This window comes from Schistocerca serialis, chromosome 3, assembly GCF_023864345.2.
Source record: "Schistocerca serialis cubense isolate TAMUIC-IGC-003099 chromosome 3, iqSchSeri2.2, whole genome shotgun sequence".
In the NCBI taxonomy this organism is placed as follows: Eukaryota; Metazoa; Arthropoda; class Insecta; order Orthoptera; family Acrididae; genus Schistocerca; species Schistocerca serialis.
In genome coordinates, this window is record NC_064640.1 from 45,285,574 (window position 1) to 45,299,289 (window position 13,716).

At 36.7% G+C, this 13,716-nt stretch overlaps 1 protein-coding gene across 5 annotated transcripts in view; it reads left to right on the forward strand.

Moving 5' to 3' along the window:
* LOC126469694 (vinculin) overlaps positions 1-13,716 on the forward strand; it is a 302,912-nt gene that overhangs the window by 261,117 nt on the left and 28,079 nt on the right. For 4 of the 5 annotated variants that reach the window (XM_050096859.1, XM_050096862.1, XM_050096863.1 and 1 more), the window contains one exon: positions 13,018-13,056. The exons of the other annotated variant lie outside the window; for it this stretch is intronic. In XM_050096859.1, the coding sequence (XP_049952816.1) occupies positions 13,018-13,056 (39 nt within the window). The remainder of the gene's footprint in view (positions 1-13,017; positions 13,057-13,716) is intronic. 5 annotated transcript variants of the gene reach the window in all.

Consider the following 13,716-nt stretch of genomic DNA (forward strand, 5'->3'; position numbering starts at 1 on the left):
ACACCATTCCTGGGTGGCTAGGCTATATGGGAGGGATTTTTGGTGTGGAAGGGATTGCAACTGTCGAAGTGCATGTACTGTTGATGGTTGGTGGGTTTAATTAGAGAGAGGTGTGGATGGAGCCCTCAGAGAGGAGAGTGCCATGAGGGTGAACCTATGGCTGTGCCATAGATTTGTTTGTATACCTTCCCTTCAAAGGAGAGATAATTGTGTTTTAGAATATAGTTAGTAAATTTATCCATCTTGCACATACAACTGGGCACCTGCATGGCACCCTCCTATGACAACCTGTTAATGGACCATCTAGAGCAAATGTTCCTAGCTTACCAAAACATCAAATCCCTGATATGGTTCAGGTTCATTGATGATATATTCATGATGTGAGCTCAGGGATAGGACACCCTGTCCTCATTCCTTTACAGCCTCAATGCTTAACACCGTCTCTCCCATCCGCTTCGTTTGGTGCTTCTCAACCCAGCATGCCACCTCCCTGGACATTGACCATTGCCTCTCTGAGGGCTCCATTGACAACTCTGTCTGCATTAAGCCCACTAATAGTACCTGCATTTCAACAGTTGCCACCCTTTCTACATAAAAAAATACCTCCCATACAGCCTAACCACACGGGGATGGCATACCTGCAGTGAGACCGCTCCCTTGTCCAGTAAGCTGCAGGTCTCACAAAGGCCTTCACAGACAGGCACTACCACCAGACCTAGTCCGCAAATAGCTTTCCTGTGCCATATCCCCCCCACACCCCAAATTCTCCCACCACCCCCAAATACCAGCTACAAAGGAGTGTCCCCATCATCACCCAGTACCACAACAACTGAACCACATCTCATCATCAGGGCCTTGATTATCTATCATCATGCCCCGATATGACGGCATCCTTCCCACCACCCCTAAAGTGGTATTGTGTTGCCTACCCAACCTCCACAACATCCTAGTCCATCCATACACCACTCTCAATCCCAATGCCTTGCGACAGGAATCGTGCCCCTGTAGAAGACCCAGGGCCAAGACCTGCCCAACCCACCCACCCACCCACCCATCCACCCACAACTTCCTGCTCCTGTCCTATCACAGGTTTGTTCTACACTATTGGAGGCTGGGCCACCATTGAAAGCAGCTATGTCGTGTACCAGCTCTGATGCAATCATTTCTCAGCTTTTTACATTGGTATGACTACCAACTAGCTATCCACCAGGATGAATAGCCACTGGGTCACTCCATACTAAGTCATCCAGGGTCCTACACCCACTTGTCACAGATGTTTATGAAAATTTATGTTTGAATTGTACACATATTAAGACAAGTAAATTATTCCAAGTTTCATCCAATTCTAACAAGTCATTGTTTAATGTTTTAGGCTAATTGTATTTCCAAACGCGATCGAGATGTAACTAAAGCCTGCTGGCTTTTACAGAATTTGAAGCAAAATCATTAGTTTTGAAGCTAGAGCCTTGAAAGTTTCACTGTTTTTTTCTAGATTAAACACTGAAACTGATAGATCTACAAAATTCCAATTTATAATGTTCATCCATATTGAAAAACTGTACTGAAACTCAAAATATTGTTAATTTCAAAATTGTGATGTAGGAATAGAAAATAATGAATAGTTAAAATCTCTCTCCGGATAACCCAATACAACCACATATTTTCCAAAACAGCATGAATTTACCTTTCAAATTGTGCAAAAAATTGGTGATGTTCTAAGTTGTAACAATTTTATTACAAACTGAAGTCAAATTTTGTAATTTACTTTGTAAAATACATACTCGATAGAATAATTAAATATTTGAAGTCAGTACAACTGTGAAAATACCAGATGAACTGAAGTTTATGTATCGATTATTTTAAAATAAAAGATACATACATTGAGAATTTTGCAAAATTGGTTTACTTACATTTGAATACATGAATTGGCGATTATTCGTTTTCAAACAAATCCTTTGTACAAAGAGTTTTTGATGACTTTAAAGTTTAACAATTATTCAGTTGAAGGATTATACTAAGTTTATATGAAGCAGTATGTACAATAATTACATTTAAATGTCCGTTAAGGTTTTTTTTTTTTTTTTACAATAAAGCATTGAAATTGTTCCATGTTTTGATGGTTTGCTTTCGGGAATTAGCATCAATTTTATATGATCTGCCAAACTAAGATGCTACCTCTGGAGGAGCTATTACACATAGAAGATGGACTGGTGAAACAGGACATCTGTCTTCTTTTTCAGGCCAAAAGAAAGTTTCTGCTGGTCCGTGAGGGTGCATAAAAAGAATGTCATAGTCCCCTTCTTCTTCATTGAAACCCAGAACCATTGCTATCCACCAGTTTTGCTCATAAACGTCTGCAACAAAAGAATGTAGGTTAGGTTTAATAGTTGGGATAGTCATAAAAATATTATGTTTCAACAAAATTTCCAAGTCTGAACTCACTCATTTGGCTGTGATTTCTTCGCAAGAAGTTGGCTTACAATAATGGAAACTTCTTGTATCCGGTATTGTTTGACCCATTTGAAATCCAGTTTCAAGTATTGTTCTTTCAGTTTCAATTTCTTCTTCCTTTAAAAAGAAAAAAAATATATTTTTGAGAAGAAACTTTTGCAAAAATTGTACATTTATTCAGTGTTTATTATCCTCCACTCACTTTGCCTACTGCTCTATCTGCTTCCCTCTTTGCTGATGAAGCAACCGTGGGTTGCGAAAGCTTGAATTGTGTGTGTGTGTGTGTGTGTGTGTGTGTGTGTGTGTGTGTGTGTGTGTGCGCGCGCGTATACCTGTCCTTTTTTCCCCCTAAGGTAAGTCTTTCCGCTCCCGGGATTGGAATGACTCCTTACCCTCTCCCTTAGAGCCCACATCCTTTCGTCTTTCCCTCTCCTTCCCTCTTTCCTGATGAAGCAACCGTGGGTTGCGAAAGCTTGAATTTTGTGTGTGTGTGTTTGTGTTTATTTGTGTCTCTATCAACATACCAACACTTTCGTTTGGTAAGTTACATCATCTTTGTTTTTAGATATATTTTTCCCACGTGGAATGTTTCCCTCTATTATTATATATATAAAACAGTGTTCTTGACTGTGCCCCCTATCCATTTGTATGTTGTTTTACCATGATTTGTAGCGTGAAATGGCCAGCTTCCATTTGATTTAAAAACTTTATAATGAAAACATAAATTTATCATGTTTTTGTACTGAGCACTGCAACCATCTGTGAAATACTCTGTTTGGTCAATGTCGGGAGAGTTTTGTTTTATGAAATTTATGGGTTGTAATTTTATTTTCCTTGTAATGAATAAACAAATGGTATATCATGCTTTAGATCATCTGAAATGAAACACAATGATGTTTCTTTATCGTGGAATCTTCATTTTTAGAAAAAAATTACTACTGGATGAACTGAGCTGCTCAAGTGGCCCAGAGGTAGGATTGCACTTCATTTTGCAGAATGAAGTTGTAGTCTTCTGCAAAATCTATTAGAACTAAAACCTCATTAAATGCCAAATTTTCTTTTCTCTGTTTCATGTAAGAATTTTGAGTTTCTGTGATGTAAGAATGAGGTATCACAGACTCAATTTTTTTAATAGTATCATCAGTAAACTCCTTGCAAGGTAGTAGCATTGTTTGTAAAGTCATTCTGCCATCACTTGAAACCCACTGCGAAAATTTAATGTCCTCATCTTCATCATAGTCTTCTAGTATTTCTCTTAGATGTAGCTGCAGTGATTCACTTGTTTTTGGGCACACATCACATCATCTTATTATACAGTCCCTGATTTGTCTATCGCTAACCAATTTGTCCATCATAGTGTGTATTGATTCTTTATCATCCTGGTTCAGAACGTTTGCTAAAAGCTCAACGTTTTGGTGGTACAAGTACATACACACACTGAGAGTTCCAGGTGGACCAGCAAGCACACACTATTTTGGTCTCAACGAGCAAAATTTAGAAAATCCTATTTTCATATTCTTTAAACTCAATAAATAGTTCTTCTAAGTTGCATAAAAGAATTCTTTTCTGCTTGTAAGGTTTTTTTTTTCATACTAACTTTGTCTTTAGCACCTGGCAACATGTAAAAAAATTCATCATCTTCATAAAACAGTTGGACAGTGTCTATTGTTTCTTGGGGGAAGGGTTCTGGCATGTTTGAGTTCTGTCAAAGCCAAAATACCTTTCTCGTTTGCAAGCGTTCTGGTTTTTTGCACTAAATATTCTGATAGATTACTTTTTCCCGCTGCTTTTGGAGTGATTGTTAATATCTGTATTTTCTCCCATTTGGTTAAGTTTGTCTTGAGTTTCTTTTTTTTATAACATCCACTAAATGATCAAGATCAGGCGCGGCTCGTGGTTTCTATACTGGGGAAGGCTGCGGCATTTATCAATCGGAGCCAATATAGACCTCTGGTTACGTTACAGATTAGTCTGACATAAACAACTAAGAATTCAGGGGGAGGAGGGTGGACAGATCACTCTCTACCCATAATTTTACGTAATGTGTCTTCTATAATCAGGTATTAATTTATTAAATATCATTAGAAGCTGACTTCGAGTTAAAATCTTTGGTTAGTGTTTTTATACGTCATCATTACATTTTCTGACACTTTGCAGCAAATCATATGAAAAGACGCTTTTCGGAGAGAGCTTTAATGCGATGAATGTTAAATTTGCGGCTGCTTAATATTTTTGGTGTTTTCAGTTCTAGATTTAAGGCGTTTATTGTAGTTTACCTCCAAAGCTCGAAGTTAAATGTTTTTCGCTGGAATTATGTTTTTTCACCTTTGCGTGAAAATTCTTTAAGTCAGTGATGCCAGTTTCAGTCCAGGCACTATCAGTACTATTTGTACAAAGACAGGTGAAACAGAAAAATGCATTTTTCTCTTCACAACCACACAACCACTCAGCTGCATCGTACATTGCTCTATTAAAACTGCGTTTGTATACTTGCCTAGATTTGCACTGTTTCTGTTCTTGATTGATCGTTAGATCGGGTCTGGATGCACCAAGTTCTTTCACTTGCATCCTATGGCTGTGTTCCAAGTTTTTACCTATTAAAATGCACACTGAATTCATATTGCGCTAGTTTCACACTCGCGGTATGTCGCAGATATTCACAAGCAAGTAAAACTCACTAAAATCTTGCAAAATACACTCCGAAAAAGAAACTTGCTAATATCACACGATATCAACAAAAGCAGTCAGCATCAGCAAGCAAGGAAAGTAAAGTCACGGGACAAATTTCGCGCGCTTTGTCCTCTAAACACTTATGAAACTCTCACTAGATGGCAGTACTGTTGTTACGGTTAGAGAGCCTGTAGATATGGTAGTCTAGTGCACTCTGGCGGGATATTTGCAAACTTATTGTAAATGTGGATAAAATAGCCAATGGTAGAAACAAAACAACTATGTAAAACATTATCAAAACAATAATACTAAACGTCGATTAATGATGCATCGAAGCGTAGTAGAGATGTGCAGAGACAGAGATTGGATAGCGAAGTTTCGGCCACTCTGCATTCCTTTATTAATTACATAGATAGTGGAACGTGAAAAACGTGTGGTGGTTGGTATGACACCCTTAGGCTGCAAGCTCTGAGCCTTCGGGTCGCCCATAAAGAGCAGTATTATGTAGAAGCCACGCCCCCATACCGCTACTACATGCAGCTTACGGACATTCCAAGGTGCAGCCTAAACACTACTAACCATTCGGAAAATATCTATCGATACAAACAGTTCCAAAAACGTTGACCGTCGTTATTTTAATCGGAATGGGAAATGTGCGAAATTCGTCCTGATAATTTAAATTTTGTAATATGTTCTTGCGAAATTTACTTTAACATATATTTTAGGGCGGCTCCGCCTCAGAGCCTTTAATTACGCCTGATCAAGATCCTCAGATTTTGTCTTCAATTCGTTACCTTGAGTTGTATTGTCAGATTCACTTGAATTGTTGGATTCTTCTACTTTCAAAACAAATGACAGCTTTTTTTAAACCTGGTCTTTTGCCTTTTTAATCTTCTTTTTAGCATGTTTTCTCTTCAATTGGGTACATAATGTCTGAAGTTTAAGTGGCGTCACATCCAATCCTAAAAGTGTTTCGTTCAACTTTTCTCTTTCTACTACTCTTTTTGCATTGGTTGATTTACTCTCATTTGCTTCATGACTTTCAAGTAGAGCAATATCTTCATAATCTAAACTAGGTGTTGCCCCAATCAACAGTTTTGTACATGTACTGCACAACTGCATTCCTGGCACTAAAATAATGTTCTTATTTTCCTTAACATATTTTGCTTTTCCAGAGTAATTATCCTCAAATCTTTCTTCATTGTTAAAGGTACAGAATGTTTCTTAAATCTATCACAATAGGATTTTTAGTTTTTTTTCCTTCTTCAAAATACTTTGAAAAATAACACAAGTGTTGGGAACAAATATCAACTGTCGCTGTACTGCTTATTAGTATGCCAGACTAAAGTTTCTATTTCTGCTTTAGACAACTTTTCCAAAATTAAATAAATGTCTTTGCTTTTTGTCAGTGAAGTATTTTTACATGAAAAATTTAGTAATGAACCTACTGTACACTTAAAATTAGTTTCATCTTTACTTGAACTTGCTGTTATCTCCATGGTAAGAAACACACACACACACACACACACACACACACACTAGTTTCAAAAGTAAAATGATAACTGTGTTTGTATAACAATTATTTAAAATGTCACCAAGCACGTAACACTAGGTAGATAACTTGAACAGAGCCAAGTGCACACTGATAGACTTGCAGTACAGGCAAGCTGTGGGGGGAGGGAGAGTTTCATATCCTGACTTGAATTTCATGTCTTGACAGAAGACAGCAGTCAGACCGCTGACTGGTGAATTTTTCATGTACATACTTGCTTAGTAGTACTGCCGTATCTGAACTTCAACACACTTCTCATGACTCCAAAACTGTTGTATGTTTCTTGACTTAAACTTCAGCTAAATAAAACAAAAAGCATAAAAACTTCAACTACAGTAAAATCTTTGTCCCAATTTAAAAATACATAACAAAAAATGTACTAATAAATTAGTATTTTAAGTAGCTCATCTTCCAAGTTATAGTTTTAAAACCTTTTACTTCTATATAACATCTACTATAACCATTTTGAATCTTAAAACAGCCTTTCTGTACATTTTGAACAGATAAAACTTGTTTTGACTTTAATATAGGATAAAATTGTTCCAACTCAGAACCCCGGCAGTTAGTTACGTCTCAATCACCCTGAGAAATACACTTAGCCTAAAACTTTAAATGGTGACTTGTTTGAATTGGATGAAACCTGGAATATTTTCTTATCTCTATGCATACATTTCACACATAAATTTTGGAACACATCCAGAAACATTGGGTCTTATATCTACTTTTGGCTGGATGATTTGGCGTGGAATGACCCCATTGCCAAACTGTGGCCAAGAGCAAAATGAACCACCCTGACAACCCAGGCCATCTGGATCCACCCCTCCACCACCAGCTTTTCCGAACTGCACAGATGGTAGCTATCCGTACAACACATTATTCACTCCTGAAATCATCTCGGCCTCAATGTATGGTAACCTATTGTCCCCGCTCCCTCCACTCAACAGTTTCTGTCCCCTCTGCCCATCACCTTCTCCCAATTCAAGTCCCTTCACCCTCATTGTGCACTGCTCTCCTACAGTGCACCCACTGACCTTTTCCACTTCTCTGCTCCTCACCTTTCTGCTCCCTTTTCTTCCCCCTTACCTCACTCTCCCACAGTCTGCTGATGCAGTACCATGTAGCCTTATCTGCTGCCTCTAATCTTTGCATGCTCTGCCAGGCAGCACTGTTTCGTCTTCCCCCACCTGTACCCTGCTATCCCTCCCCCATCCACATGCTATTAAAGATTTTTGCTACCATTTGATGCATTACAGTTTGTCTGGCTTAAGCAGCCATAATTAGTGGTAATGTGTGTGCAAGGTGTGCTTGCTTGTGTGAATACATGCATGTTTTTCATTTCTGATGGAGGCTTTGGTTGGAAGCTCAATGTCTAACAGTTTTTTCATTGTGCCTTTCTGCAACTCAACGTGTCATCTTTACAGTGAGTAGTAATCTATCCTTCCCACAATTGTTTATAGTTCAGCCTTGACTTTCCATTGTTTACTTTTACTTTATTATGCAATTCCTAACCTGACTCTATGAGATTAATGTTTGTAATAAATAAGATTTTTGCAGTTATCTAGTACACTTGGTAGTAAGTCTTCAATGTGAAGTAATCCTAAACTGGAACCCAGGGAAACACTCGAACACATGTTAGTGCTCTTAGTAGATGTGGTTGCTTTTTCTGTTACTTGACTGGTTAACTTAAGTTTGTCCTCCTTGTTATAAAAATCTAAGTGAAAAAAAGAACTATACACTTTCCCCCTTTTTCCATAAGACTCTAAATTATTTGGTACATGAGGATAGTCTAAAAATGCTTGTAAGCTGTTGGAAAATCACATAAGATACCCAGTGGACACTTGGTCAAATTTTTAACAGAACTTCAGACAGGACTAAACTGCATTATCTGTGGATGAGTCTTTCCTATAATCAAACTGGGTGACAGTCAATTATGATAACTAAAATAAGTAGCAGCTATTGTATGCTATACATTGCTTTTCAAAAAGTTTTGAGAACTCTTGTAATAATTATATTACTTTCTAATTGTTAACTTCATCTACTTCCAATTTCTAATGAAGATTTAAGTCTGTCTGGAAAAGATCTATTCTATCATCTTCGGGGTGTGCGTCTGGGACATAAATATTTCCTCTATGTACCTGTTTGTTTAATAGACATTCTAATTCATTTTTACATGCAGTTAACAATGAATGATCATTGACAGTTTGCATGTTCTTATAATTCCACAGCCGTCCTTGCTAACTGATTTCAGTAATTTGATATCAGACACTTTCCTTTGCTACCTTGAGATAAACTTTTATTTCATATTAATTTGATTTTGTTCTGCAAGTTATGTTTTATTGACATACATCGTGTAGTTAGTCCCTCTAATAAAATTTCCTTTGATCTTAGAATATTGTCTATAACAAGATACTGCTTATTGCTCTTGATAGTCCCACAGGTCGTGCTGTAGTTGCCATTTTATTCTGTATGGTATACGGTACTCCTATGCCTTTAATGGTCCGCACTGCCCATTGCTTTTGCAGTTGTGTTTTGTGTATAAAATGTAATAAATATCTCTTAATAAACTTCTTTTAGCATATTGTTTCTTCGATTGGGTAGATAATGACTGAAGTTTAAGTGGTGTCACAGCCAACCCTAAAAGAGTTTCATTCAACTTTTCGCCTTCTACTACTCTTTTTGCATTGGTTATTTCACTCTCATTTGCTTCATTGCCTCATTCAACAGCACAACAGCTTTCCTGACACTAAAATAATGTTCTTATTTTCCTTAACATATTTTGTTTCTTCCAGAGTAATTATCCTCAAATCTTTCTTCTTTGTTAAAGGTACAGAATGTTTCTTAAATCTATTGCAACAAGACTTTTAGTTTGTTTTTTTTTTTTTTTTTTTTTCAAAATACTTTAAAAAATAACACAAATGATGGGAACAAGTATCATCTGTTTCACTGTGCTGCTTATTAGAATGCCAAACTAAAATTACTATTTCTTCTTTTGACAACTTTTCCAAAATTAAATAAATGTCTTTGCTTTTTGCCAGTGAAGTATTTTCACATGAAAAATTTAGTAATGAACCTACTTAAAATTAGTTTCATCTTTACTTGAACTTGCTGTTATCTCCATGGTAAGAAACACACACACACACACACACACACACACACACACACACACACATAATAATTTCAAAAGTAAAATGATAACTGTGTTTGTATAACAATTATTTAAAATGTCACCAAGCACAAAACACTAGGCAGTTAGCATGAACAGAGCCAAATGTGCACTGGTCAACTTGCAGTACAGGCAGGCTGTGGGGCGAGGGAGAGTTTCATGTCCTGACTTCAATTTCATGTCTTGACAGAGGACAGCAGTCAGACTGCTGACTGGTGAATTTTTCATGTGCATACTTGCATAGTAAATAATAAATATCTCTTGGAAAAAATATTCAATTGCCTTTGGTATGGGCACAGTGCACTCCTTTGCATTAATGGTCTTCCACAAGTTTTACGGATGTTTATCTTTCGATGGACTTGTTATAATTTTCTACAGTAACGTTGTATCGTGCACCTCTGCTTTAACACCTCTTACTATGAGATCATTTCCTGATTCCTGATAGTGATAACGATGATGATGATGATGATGATGATGATGATGATGATGATATAACCCATTAGTGACCCATTTCTTTGTGAATGATCTGCGGATGAGACACCATTGAAAATATTTTCCATTCCTGTTCATCTTCTTCCCTTTATTCTTGCTGAAAAATTTCTCATTGGGCAGAAAACTGAATGAGAAAAGATGGAGTTATGCACTTTCCTCTCAGCCAAATACCCCACAAAGTGCATTTAAACCTTTGAATTACATTAACTTATATTTTTCTCTAAATCAGATTCTTAACACATTTTCAAGTTTTCCCAAAAAGTTTCTGAAGTTACAACTGGCAGAATAGTATATTACAGTTATTAAAATTTTCTTCCATAAATTCACTGAGCGAGGTGGCGCAGTGGTTAGCACACTGGACTCGCATTCGGGAGGCCGACGGTTCAATCCCGTCTCCGGCCATCCTGATGTAGGTTTTCCATGATTTCCCTAAATCGCTTCAGGCAAATGCCGGGATGGTTCCTGTGAAAGGGCACGGCCGATTTCCATCCCCATCCTTTCCTCACCCGAGCTTGCGCTCCGTCTCTAATGACCTCGTTGTCGACGGGACGTTAAACACTAATCTCCTCCTCCATAAATTCAGACATTCCTTCACTGCCCTCAAACACCTATTCCCTGCAATATTATCCTACTAAAATGAATATTTATTTGGAACATTTAGCTGCTCCTTGTATTTTCAAAAAAACAAAATTCGCTAATGGATACCCCTATTGAGGAAATCTATCAGCTCACTTTGAATATGATGTTTGAATATCATGTTGTAACCAAGTCCTATCACACATACTTACATGTGATAGAAAATAAACAGAACTAGTAATGGAATAAAATTTTACAAAAAAGACAGACCTTTTACGGGTAATTAAAAAAGGAGAACAAGGAGGAGGAGGCAGCAAAATATTACGTAAAATAGGAAATGGACAAAATCAGTGGAAACAGCATAGTTCATAGTTTGTTAGTAGAGACATGTAGTGTGTTTAGTGGCTGGGGAAACTGAAGGGCATGAAGTAAGATAGAGGAGTTAATGATAAACAAAGACTTGGTGGAAGGTCAGAACAAATGTGTGTAAGTGGCAATACAACCAGCAGCAGTTTCAAATAATGGTCAGGCACAGCAAGATATGAAGGTAAGAGAAAAGAGGGATGATTGAGTTAGAAGTGGGTAGATGGAATATGTGTGAAGGTAAGAAGAGATCCCAAAAGAAGTAGAAGAGACTGGTGCAGGATTTGCACTTTTGAGAGTATGGGCACAGGCTAGACTAAGTTGGTGAGATGAGATGTGTGTATGAAAAGTTGTGGAGTAAGTATCTGAAAAGTTAATATTAACTGTGCCTTGATGGGTCAATAGTGATTTGGGGATGGCAAGAGTATGTATCAAGGTATAAGTTTTCACGACCGTAGGTATTGGTGCTGTATGAGATGATACAGGTGATATTAGTAGAAACATATGACCCAGTGGGTGATTTAATGTAGAGCTGTTTCAGCCATGGGGTACTGTAAATTTAGACAACCTAAATGTGATGTTAAATAGCTGTAAATGAAAGGGATTGGTTATCTAGTGCAAACATCTATCTATCTATCTTGCTCTTCTGTTCCTGTTACCAGCAATTTGCATATTTCTGTCAATGTTCTGTTTTGCCACTAGCTTATCATTTTGGTGTTCCATTTTTTTGCAATCTGAAGAATTTTTATTTCACTTGTCTCAACTATTGTTATTTGTTGATTGTATGGTTCATTAACCCCAAACAAATGAGGTCACTGTCACTGTCTTTTAACAAATCAGGGAGCAGAAACATAATTATTTTTAAAAAAGTATTTAGCAGATTGAAAAATAGCAAACAAAATTATGACACAAAATAGGGTACATTACTCAGTATGTACAAAATTGGCAGAATACGTAAATATCTATCAAAAGTCTTTTTATGTAGTATAAAACTAATATTTCCTATCAAGAATAATACAATTATTAATATTTCTGATGTCCAGAAGTCTCTGAAAACATATATAAAATTATGAACTGTCATTATCTGGCATTCTAAAGATAATACCTCGCAAGCAGTTCCAGTACTTGCAACAAGTAAATTTAGTGACACAGAATGTGTATATGTGGTGAACCTTTGGTATAACAGCTACAGTATTACAAGTCTTGTTTCACGTGTACAGTCCTGGAGAGTGTATGCCACTTTGTTTTCTATGTATTTGTAATCAGTAATACATAAACTTTCTGTTACTAAAGAAACTGAATGTCAAATCAGAAGAAACAGAACACATCATATTTTCTAATACATACATGACCCATAACATACACAGCTTCACAGTATTTAAAAGCTAGTTGTGACAAAGTTCTGTTGTATGTTACATTTCTGTGTGGCGATTGTGTAATGACTACAACCTTGGATACCAGAAAGGCTTCACAATTGTTCCTGTACCTTTGCTTACTTGCTTCACCACTACTCATTGCCAGTTCATAGACAGTGACATAGGCTGAGGTGTAATGATTTAATCACATCGTCCATTCAGTGTTCATTAACTTTTCACAATTAATCTTACAAATCCATATTGCCCAGTAGTGCTAACTATATCTCACCAGTTTGTCTCTTTTTTTTTTAAATTAATTTTGCTTCTTTTTCTATTTTCAGTGAGGCTAAGTATGTATATTTGCTTAATAATGCTGTTTGCTTTTGCCCTAACAGAAACTATTCCACGGATGGACATGGGAGAGATTCGAGGGGGTAACCCTATTTTTATTTCAAAGCATGTGTTTTGAGCATTTTTAGTAATTTTAATGCATATCTTTTGGTTATTTGCTGGCATTTTTGCATGTTGGAGGAATGAAAATGTATGGACTGCAGATATAGTAGTTACTTGTGGTGTACTCTACTATTTTTGATGGGAGGGAGACATGTTTGATCTCTACAATAAATATCTGTAAAGCGAGTGCCCTAATATTCCAGTTCAGAAAGTGTTTACTTCTGTGTTGTTATAATGTGTATTTGTGGAAGTAATAGAAATTTAATGCATGTCAGGGATCATTACAGACGTTATTAGCATTTTCTTTTCAAATTGTATTTCTTGCATGATTTGCATTACAATGGGGTTTTTATTTTGTACTTTTACTTTTGTCTGTAATATGTATGAGAAACAAATGTACACAGGAAATTATTTGTGAGATACCTCACCAGAAGCCTGTTACCTGTAGTTTGTTTTTGCCAAAATCCATTTAATGTCCTATAGTTACAAAAGACAATTTTCGGGCATAGGTTTGTGAAATAGCTTGTCAGATTTGAAATGTCTTACTTATTTTAATGCTTTCTTCTTACATCTACTTTGATTCTTTCATTTCAGCATACACCTGTATGTTGAACAGTGTTTGCCCTGTGTAATTATGCCAT